General features: G+C 35.7%; 2 protein-coding genes across 2 annotated transcripts; both read right to left on the bottom strand.

Annotated features, from left to right (window-relative positions):
* Positions 1 to 788: 788 nt before the first annotated feature.
* On the bottom strand, positions 789 to 6,404 carry lye (lymphocyte antigen-6, epidermis). The gene is made up of 3 exons (XM_046059116.1): positions 6,267 to 6,404; positions 4,149 to 4,259; positions 789 to 1,006 (listed from the first exon to the last, which is right to left on the bottom strand). The coding sequence occupies exons 1-3, from the start codon at positions 6,316 to 6,318 to the stop codon at positions 795 to 797; spliced, it is 375 nt and encodes a 124-aa protein (XP_045915072.1). The 5' UTR covers positions 6,319 to 6,404; the 3' UTR covers positions 789 to 794.
* Positions 6,405 to 6,941: 537 nt separating this feature from the next.
* On the bottom strand, positions 6,942 to 10,180 carry LOC123976895 (protein Bouncer-like). The gene is made up of 3 exons (XM_046059288.1): positions 10,055 to 10,180; positions 8,944 to 9,054; positions 6,942 to 8,007 (listed from the first exon to the last, which is right to left on the bottom strand). Exons 1-3 carry the CDS (start codon positions 10,104 to 10,106, stop codon positions 7,793 to 7,795), a joined length of 378 nt encoding a protein of 125 aa, XP_045915244.1. The 5' UTR covers positions 10,107 to 10,180; the 3' UTR covers positions 6,942 to 7,792.
* Positions 10,181 to 10,704: the final 524 nt, after the last annotated feature.

Here is a 10,704-nt window from a genome sequence, read left to right as displayed (position 1 = left end):
AACAAAGTTTGGAGGTTTCATGGTCAATAATGCCAGTTTGTATTGTTCTAAGAACCTTGTTTTGATTTAAATTTTTGAAGCTGTTATTCAGATATCTTTAATGACATTTGTTCTACTGCTCTTTCATAAATCAAACTGCTACGAGAAAATTCTGTTTATTTTACAGTGTATTTCATAAATTCATTCTCATTTTTTCAGCGTATCTGCTGCAATGAAAGCAGTCAGGAACAGTCACAGCTTTCCATATAGCGATTCACCTTGGGGTTACAAAGTGAACACATTTTTTAAAAACAAACTTAAAGATCTAAAAACCGGTCTCAGTCAAGTTAGCTTCTGAGAAGGAATTGGTTTCAAGAAAGATTCACTGAAGAAGCAACATGCAAGTATGAGGTTCATCAGGTTTTGTGTTCTAGCTGCTTAAGTCTCTGGCATTTACTGGAAAACTCCATCAGATAAGACTTTCACAGCCTGGAGAAAAAACTACAGTCATTAAGTTTTAGCACAAACATTTTTTATTATTTATTCACCTAATTTATAAACATTCTGTTCCAGGTTTCATGCACTTATACATTTTATTTTATTTAAGATGCATGGGCTGAACAATAAGTTATTACATTGAGATTTTATACTGTGTCTATATTATCTTCAGGCATAGATGCTATAATAACAGGATTGTTACAATATGACAGTGTGTGTTCAAGGTTAATCATGTGTGGCAAAGCTTGTATTTCATGCTTGCATACAAAGACCTCACCCAGTCATGAAGAGGATCTTTTTTGTTAGTTTTAAAGGCCTCAGATGCTCCACATTGCCATTAGGGCGGTGCCCAAAGCAGCCACGAGAGGGTGCTGTATTGATGTGGCTCCATTACAGCGGTGAGTGCTGCAGCAAGTCTTGGTGATGGTGTAACCTGCAGTCAGGAGGGCTCCCGTTTCAGTTTTGTTGCAGAGTGATGAGACCAGGCAGCCTCGGGTCTCCAGGCTCATCAGACTACTAATGTTGAAGGCTGAAGGAGGACAAGAAGACTAATTTTTTCGAAGAATAAATCAGATTCTGATTGATGTGGAGTTAATTTGACATTCTATTTATTCTAAGTAAAATCTTAATCTACCACATAAACCACAGTGAAGTAAAAAAGCACCATATGTTCCACTGAAATGTAGTGGAGTGGAGTGTACAAGTAAAATATAGTACAAAAAAACCCACTAAAGTAAACATAGTCCTTAAAGAGTAAAAAAGAGTAAATGCATTTACTTTCTACTACTACTACACTATACTACCATGTGAATATTTATGTTTACTATGTCCAATATATGACAAAAATGTACTTTTTGTCTGTGTGCGTGTGATATTAGAGGGTTTATACTACTGTTTCCTTTTTGCATGGCAGGTTTGTTGAGTTGTGTATCTTTCACAACACAGACAAATAGCAACAAGAACAATGGCTGAAAGCTGAAAGAGTGTTAAGGAGCAGCAGTCTAACTCACTGTCTTTACTGAACCTGGTTACTTCAAGGTTAAAGAAGTAATACTATAACATTTACCAACTGTACCAACTGGTAAGTTATGGTCCAGTATTTCTAAGAACGTACTGATGCTTAGTTTTATAATACAAATGTATGACATATAGTAATTTCCATTTTTATAGTATTTTTTGGAAGATATGCGTATTCACTTTCTTGCTGAGAGTTAGATAAGAAGACTGATACTACTCTCATGTCTATACGCTAAATATGAAGCCAAAGCCAGGAGATGGTTAGCTTAGCATGAGGAACAGAGCAGGGGGAAACAGCTAGCCATTACTCTGTACCAGCTCTCTTAAGCTCAGTAACACACATCTTATATCATGTTTGTTTAATCTGTACACAAACAAATGAAAAAAAAATCCCATAATCAGAAATATAATATAAAAAAAATCTTTTATGGGGAGTTTCGTTCAATAACTTTTTCTTGTCTAACAGTCTGTTTGTGTTTAGACTAAACAAATGAGACACAACATAATAATAATTAGTGAGCTTATCATTTATAGAGCCAGGCAAGCTGGTTCCCCCTTTCTCTTTCTCTGACTTTATGCTAAGCTAAACTAATTGACAGCTTGCTAGCTTCACGTTTAGCATACAGACAGGAGAGTGGGAAGTGGGAGTCTTCTCATCTAAATCTCAGCAAGATTCATTTACATTTTTGATCTCTGAACATGGTAGGTGAGCTTGTGTTGGCTAATGTGGTGACACATTACACACTAAATTAGAAACTTGCTTAAGATATCAATCACATGGAACGTATAGTCATTTCTACTAATATGATTGTGACATACATAGTTTTTTTCTCCAACTGAATGTGTCAAAGATATTTTTTACTTATGTGGTAATACAGAAGCACTGTCTGTTTTGAAAAGTCATCCTGGTTGGTGCATTGTTGAGGGGGCTACATAATCCAAACAAATAGCCTTTTGATTTCTCAACAATACTGTATTCATGAGTCATGTAGTCAGAAAATCAGTTGATTATTGTGTGACAAAAATATTTTAAGGGACGGTGTATAGTATATAAATTAAAGCTTTTACTCTGGAAAATTGTATATGTTATATGTAGAAAACGGCCTAAAACATGCAAAAAACACTGGTATGGTTCTTTTTACAAGTCCTGCGTTGGTCTCTATATATTTATATAATCATTGTTGAAGCGCTCAGAGGTGAGCCTGTAGGTGTGTTGGACATTTGGCTACACCTCCATCTGTACTGTCAGAACAGGTTTTTCCTCTTCAGCAGCATCATATAGTTTGTGCTGTTGCAGAGCAAGTGGGGGAGGGGGGACAGAGGGTGTAGCGGCATGCATCTTTGTTGTTTAGATGAACATTTCGAATAAAGTTGGCTTGTGTGTTTTGAGTGTGGCAAAAAAGAAAAGGTCAGATTCAGTCCACGTCTGTGTCTTCTGCAGAGACAAGCCCCCACCACTGTCAGGAGCTTCTCATCTCATGCAGCAAAAGCACCAGCGTGGACACTGTTATTATTGTCATTGATTTCACCTTCTTAATATCCCCTTAACTGGGCCCATGCAACCAGTGGTGGGTAGTAACTCGTTACAAGTAACACAGATGAGTAAAAGATTTGTTTCTTTTGGGAATGGTAAATTTTCACATTGCTTTAATAACTGTTCGTTAACTCTTTACTTGAGTATTTTAGGGGGCCAATAATCTACTTGTAACTTTGTGGTTATACATTAGATAGTGGATGGATGGATGGACAGCTAGTCTGTTATCTACTGTGTATTTTGCTATATTAACCGCAATGAGCTGTTACCTAAGCGGTGTTACGCAGGAGATCTTTTACTGGTGCACTTGTGCCAGATATTGAGCTGGGCAGATGTAAATATTTTGAAAATCAGGCAAATACATTTTCAGTTTAAGGTTTGGTTGTTTTACTTCAGTGAACAAATCACTGAACACGCATCATTCCCTCTTAGTAAGAGGATCTGAGACTGTCTCAGGGTCAGCCACGCGTTTTTTCATATTACATGTTTCACCACGCATTGTAAACTACAAAAGGTGGTAAGATAAAAATTTTTTTAAATGTATTTGAAATCTAGTGAGTACAGCAATTGTGTTTATGTACTCTATGATACAATCCCATCTCTCATATTGTGTCCTAACTTGGTCTCAGGCAAACAACACAACAATGCAACCACGCCACAAACTCTATAAACCAAAACCAAAGGTACTTCATTCATATTATAAAATCATTATGGCTGTCCTCTTTTCAAAACTGTAACATTATAAGTGTGTGTGTGTGCGTGCACCACTGCTCGCAGCAGCATTACATGTTAGCCTATTCATATAATATCAATCTTGATAATGACATATAGGATTGAAGTCCAGGACCAATGTTGTTAAATCATTCTAGTTAAATGTTAGAAATCTGAATCAGTAGCATATTTGCGGTCTTGAGTACACCTCATTCCTCCTGAAAACAAATGACTTGGTCACTCAGTGAGTGCTCGCTCACAACTGACTGAAAATTGAACAGATCATTTCAGGAAGTGACTCAGTTAAGTTAACCCAAAAGATGAGTTATATAGTTTTGAATGAGTACTAGTGAACGACCCAACACTAGGACTGAAGAGGGTCGCAGATGATCACTGAAGTGTTACTCACCCAGTTTTCCCCAGTAGCAGTTAGGCTGAGAGGCATTGCAGGTCTCAGTGGAGCTGAACAGACATTTTCCTGCGATCGCCACTCTGCACGTGTTACAGGTTAGGGATTCACCTGTACTCCAGAGGGAAGCAGAGATTTAGGATAGCATGGAGAAGAGAGAAAAGGCTGTAGAAAGAGTTAAAGTGAGGGAGAAGGACTTTCTTCTAAGAAAAATAATTTAGATGCATTAGGGATGAAACACCAAACTGTGTCATGAAACCATCATTACACAACAAATGACCACTGTCCTGGTCATCTTCTTTCTTGCTTATAATCATCATCAAAGTGGTCATCATAATCAGAAATATAATATAAACATACGTGTTAAATATAAACATACGTTCAATAACAATGTCAATGTTTTTTTTTAGCATTATTGCTATATGCATTATTTCTGTTGACATGAAATATTTTTAGGCAATTTAATCATACACAGATTTGCTCTTACAATTTTACAAAACATCAACAAAAACATCCATTAAGCAGAAGTGTTGGGTTTCCATATTATCTAAAACGTTTTAATAGAGACTGTAGTAGTAGTCTAATTTTCGCAAGCTTGATACAGTTCTGTACTTTCTTAAAATAACCTTCACTTTTAGAGGGTAAAATATAATCATCATAGGGAATGCTTGCAATTGCTGTAAATGGATGATAATACCAACTTTATGAAAATTACAAAAAGTAGGCTCAAATATGACAATAAGGATATATACTGTGCATTACAATAAAAAACATAAACTTTAAGCACTACCTCAAAGAAAAAAGTGTTGTGTTGTCACATGTCTCCTGTTATGCAGGTAATGTGTCAGCAGAAAATCCCCCACGGGGAAAATGTTTTAAACAGACACCAGCCGAACTCTGTGAAATATTCTGAGTATTTAAAAAAACATCTTCTGACTTCCTTGTTTGCTCACGTCATAAAAACAAAAGCCACTGCAGGTCTTTATCAGTTAAAGGGAAACACATTTTGTAACATTATGATTTTGGTGCAGAAACTGCTGTTGCCATTCTTCTTGTGAGGGCAGTCTCTGTTTCAAAGCTTTTTACTACACAAAATACTAAATCCTTTTTATTTTAATTTCTTTAGTTTGCCTACAAACAGACATACTTTAACGTTTAATACTTTAGTGTATAAAAATATAAGAAAAACTGTTAACTGTAGATTGTGAACTGCTCTTCATGCAATTAAACCCCCAAATAGCCTTATCTTTGTTAGTAAAACTAATATTTATCAGAAACTGGATTTATGATTGGCAGTGGATACACTCAGACGTGTAAGAAAATGCACCACCAAAAGTACTGGGACACCTACACATTATATCTACAGGAGCATTTTTGACATCATTTGACATCTAAATCCATAGGCATTCATAGAGTTGGTCCCGCCTTTGCAGCTATAACAGCTTTCACTCTTCTGGGAAGGCTGTGTGTGTCTGTGGGAATTTTTGCCCACTCATCCAGAAGAGCATTTATGAGGTCAGCTCGCAATCTCCGTTCTTGTTCATCCAAAAAGTGTTTGATAGAGTTGAGGTCAGGGCTCTGTGCAGGCCAGTCAAGTTTTTCCATATCATACTGGGGAAACCTTTTCTGTATGGAGCTGGCTTTGTGCACGGGGGAATTATCTTATTGCAACAGTAAAGGCCAAAAACAGACTGTTGTAGCATTAAGATTTCCCTTAACAAAGACCCAACCATGAAAATACAGCCCCAACCAAAATTATGATAGTGGTGGCCACATACTTTTGTCCATATAATGTAGATAAAACATGTAGAATACAATAGTTTCATGTAAAATGAGGTAACTTGTTCTCAGTAAGGAAAGAATCATCACATTTAAACCGCATCATTAAGATCTAAATTAACATTTTGGGATGAAGTCCTTAAACTGGTAAGTAATTTTGTCAGCATTTTGTACTATTTATACCTCCATTCTGATCATTTCAGTAACATTAAATGTCTTTTTAACATAAAGCATTCAAAGTTTATATTTTTGAAAGGCTGCTTTAGTGATCACATTTAGAGATAATGTTCCTATTTGTCAACACAATAGATAAGAGTGCCTCCTGTTTGGTGATCTTACCTGTAACAAAGATTGCCATCAATGCTGCACACACCCAGATGAATGTTTTCATCTTGCTTATCCACAGATGTGTATTTTATCGAGAAATTATCAGCACAAATAAGAAGATCTCAATGCAACAGAGGCAGTCAAAAAGACTCAACAGGTGAGTGTCTGAAGTGGATTTCATCAGCTCTCCGCATCTGTTTTTATGTCTGCCATCGGGGATTGGATTGGTCGCTGAATACAAAAAATAGAATAATGTTGACATTGATTTTCATTTGTCAGTCACTATTATATAAAATGTGGACTGCATTTTGAAAAAACAAAAACAGGTTTTTTTGACAAGAGTGAATTCTATTAAAACAAACAGAGAAAAAGAGATGATAGATGACTTTGTGTGTGTGCGTGTGTACATATTTATTTGCGCTTGCATTTAAACCATTGTGAACCCATGGCTTATTGTCAACTATTTTTAAAAGCTTTGGAGAACAAAGCTTCAATAATAAAGCAATTCCTCAACAAATATTTGGATTCTTTGTTAAAGCAATGATGAGACACTCTTTATGTTTATGGTCTGGAGCTAAAAAAGAATGGCATATGATCACCTTCAGAAATGTAAGATCAAATAATCGGAATTCAATGGCCCACTTATAGAACAGAAATTGAAACAGACAATAGAAATGAGATTTCAGATTTAAATTTAAGCTGTAAGTTTAATGAAAAAGCCCTCAAAACATTATTTGCATCTAACAGACCAGCTACAAATCATGGTTTTTAAGAGAACAGTTTGGAAATGTGACTATTCTGAGAGTTAGATGAGAAGGTTGATACCACTCTCATGCCTGTCCAGTAATAAAGCCGATTAGCTTAGCTTAGCATAAAGACTGGAAACAGGGGAAAACAGCTAGCCTGGATCTGGAAAATGTAACACAATCCACCCTCTAAAGCTCACTAATTAACAAGTCAAGTCCACAAGTCAAAAACCGAAGTAAAAATAACAACAAATTTAAAGTTTTGTTTTTTGCCTTCAGCCTTTAGTCATACCTCAACCTCCTACAAATTATGTTAGTATATCATTTAGTGTGAATTATTTAGTAGGTCGTTGTTTCAAATAAAACACACATTTTATTGATTTATTGGTGCAATAATCAGTATTAGGATATAGCTGCCCTTTAGCACTTAATCAATGTAATTCCCAACAAAATCTAGCCTATAATGGACTCATGCATGTCTGGGAAGGTTTTGAAATACATTATTACATATAATAATAATGGGTAAAATATAAAAGAATTACATAGCAAATCATGGATATTCAGTCCTGATGTAGTATTTACAGGTACACACTACTTGTACAGTAAATGGAGTCCTACAGTAACTCACATGGTGCTGTAAAGACTCCAAACTTGACCATTAAGTAGCCAGTTCAATTATACATCAGAGGGACACTGACATACTTAAAGTGTTATTTAAAGCATTTTCAAGAAAATAAAGGACACAAACGTGATTGAATTTTTAAATTATGCGCAGCAACTCCTCTTTCTTTCTTAAAGGCCCCACTGGCTCCAAACTGCCACCAGAGCAGCACCCAGAGCTGCAGTCAGAGGCAGCTGGATGGCAGTAGCTCTGTTGCACAGGTCAGTGTGGCAGCACTTTCTGGTGATGGTGTATTTAACATTCAGGATGGAGCCTGTGTCGTTTTTGCAGGCGGATGGTTCTATGCAGTCTCGTGAATAGATGTCCGGCAGGTCGGCACTAAACTCTGCAGAGAGCAAAGATGAGACACAGAAACTTTAATGTGATTCTTTTTTTTAAATGACTGGAGCCGATAACAGTCATAAAGCAGGGCTGTAGCTGTAGACACAGAAGTTATGTTCTCAGTATTGTGTCTGGGAATTTAGGTGTTTTAATGACTTGAAGAAGAGTTTGGACAGCTGATTTTGATATTTTTGTACTAAATACGTTTATGTTTGATTGTTTATTATATATTAGATATATTACATAAAATTACAAATTTAGCTAAATGTAATATATTTATGCAAAACCACATGTAATTATATAATATTTCAAGTGTGAAATGTTCAAAAAACACATGTGGCCAAAAGTATTCTGGATGTTTGGCCATTCCCGATGGAAACTTGAACCTAATTTGAGATACTTGCGTCAATCAGTTTATCGCTAACCTGTCAGCATTTATGGAGATGAAATTCACAAAAAATATAATGGAAAAGTTAAATTAATTATTAAAAGAGGGTAGAAATAATCAAAAACCTAGCTAGTCAAAAAGCTAGTCTTTGGGGTGTAAATTTAGGTTTGTGGCCCTGTCAGGTATTCAAAATCCTGATAAATAATTATACATAAATTACATGCTTGAACTAGATTTTTCAAGTATTGTACTGCTCCACTTAAAAAATCCCAAACTATCCCTTTAAGTTACTGATACATGATGGTGATGTTAAATATATATTTAAATAATCTTAATCAGATCAAATTCTTGCCTGGTATTTTATGTTTTATTATTGTGTTTAGAGTACAGCAACCCTGGTTCAGTGGCAGTGTAAAAGATAACACATATTATCTTTAAATACAAATGTGCCAAACCCAGCAGGCCAATTCAGAGAGTAAAAAATTTGAAAATTAAATGCATTTTTGTAATCATGCAAAAATGACTGATCAGTCATTCTGCTCTTCATCTTACTGGCAACTCCACTGTAGCACATGGTCTGATTTTTGGTGCAATTTACAGGAGCATCTTCGAAGCAGTAGCCGAGGATGTTCAGACTACAGGTGTTACAGGTGAGGGACTCAACTGTGGGAGAGGAGACAACAAGCAAATAGGAAATAGTAAAGAATAACACGTTTGGATATCAGTGTCAATCACTTGTCACATACTGAAGGAAACAAAGTGAAAACAGTGGCAACACATATCAATCCATTTAGTTCCACCTTTATCAAACAAGTGCCTGCTGTAATCACAAAGTACACACTAAGAGCTTGATTCATAACACCTCAAGGTGAACACCGACTGCAAATAAAGCATAATTCAATGCAGGATATGACTTTGTACCAAGCTATACGAGACAGCACACCAATTTTTAAGCTACATACGGATAGCTATAGTTTCCTTTGCTTTATTTGCCTCCATCCTAACACATGGAATTTGTTTTGTGGTACTCAAGCATTGAAAAATTACATTCGACAGAAACTTGTCTTTCCATATACACCATAAAAAGTGTGTGTGCAGTGTGTTTTATCAAAGGCTGTTAAAATAAAACCAAAACTATTTTCCAAATACAACTAGAAGTATGTAACAAAAGATTTTGATATTTTGTAATTTATTGGCAAACTGACCCTTTATAACCACGGCAGATGGTATATGTGCCTCAAATAAAGGTGTGGCATTTCATACATCCTGCTTTGAATTCATATGTCCTGCACTGCATTATTTTTTAGATTACAAACAACACATCAAATGACATAACACAATTTTAAATTAAATTAACTAAATTACAGCACAGTCCTACTCTGACATACACGCAGAAACATTTTCATTACCTTGTCACTGTGTATGGGCTCAAATAAGGGTCAAGAAGATTTTGAGTTTGTGAAATAGAAATGATAATTTAAAAATAAATAATTGTAAAGCCTGTACGCCTAAATAACTATTTTATCAAACCAGAGGCATTGAAATCGTTTCTTACCATGATTTCACAAGCTCAAAATCTTAATGATCCTTATTTGAGACAAAGGGGACTCTAAAAGTTAAAGGTTTTGCTATCCATCTACAAAATACAGTAAAAATGTCCTACCTGTAACAAACAGAGTCAATAGTGCTGCACAGCTCCACAGAAATTTGTTCATCGTGATGTTCTTAGTTCTGCCTTCAGGTGAAAATACCTCTGTTTTTTTAATCTTACTGTTACAGAAGCTGTGGAATTAAAGTTTGAGGAACAATGACTTGGTCAACGTCTTTATATAGTGGGGAGTTTTATCAGCAATACGCACAGTATTACACAGTATTATCAACAGTAGTGATAAGGAAGTTTGTAAGGGGTGACACATTCCTGCAACAAGAATTGAAAGTATTACAGTACAGTCCTTCACAGTAGGAAAGTGGCTCCCAACCCTGTTTGTCTAACGTACCCCCACAGCCCTATCAGATGAGCTAAAGTCATCCGCATCATCCATCATGTCATCATTGTTTATTTTCATTGGTGAAGTTTGTACTGTGTAACAAGAGCTATTTCATCTATTGCTTACTTTCAAGATTAGCTATTTCAACTTTTTCTTACTTTTAACTTACTACTGTAGCTGTTTAGCCATACATTTTAGCTCACGGTTTCTTACAGTTTCCATTACTTTTCGACTTATTTCAGCTGTATCTTTTACTTTTGGCTACCTGTTTTATCCATTGCTTTTAATAACTATTTCTACTGTTTAATCATTACTCACTTTAGCT

The sequence above is a fragment of the Micropterus dolomieu genome, linkage group LG09, assembly GCF_021292245.1.
Source record: "Micropterus dolomieu isolate WLL.071019.BEF.003 ecotype Adirondacks linkage group LG09, ASM2129224v1, whole genome shotgun sequence".
NCBI lineage: Eukaryota > Metazoa > Chordata > Actinopteri > Centrarchiformes > Centrarchidae > Micropterus > Micropterus dolomieu.
This window is presented reverse-complemented; position numbering and strand designations above follow the sequence as displayed.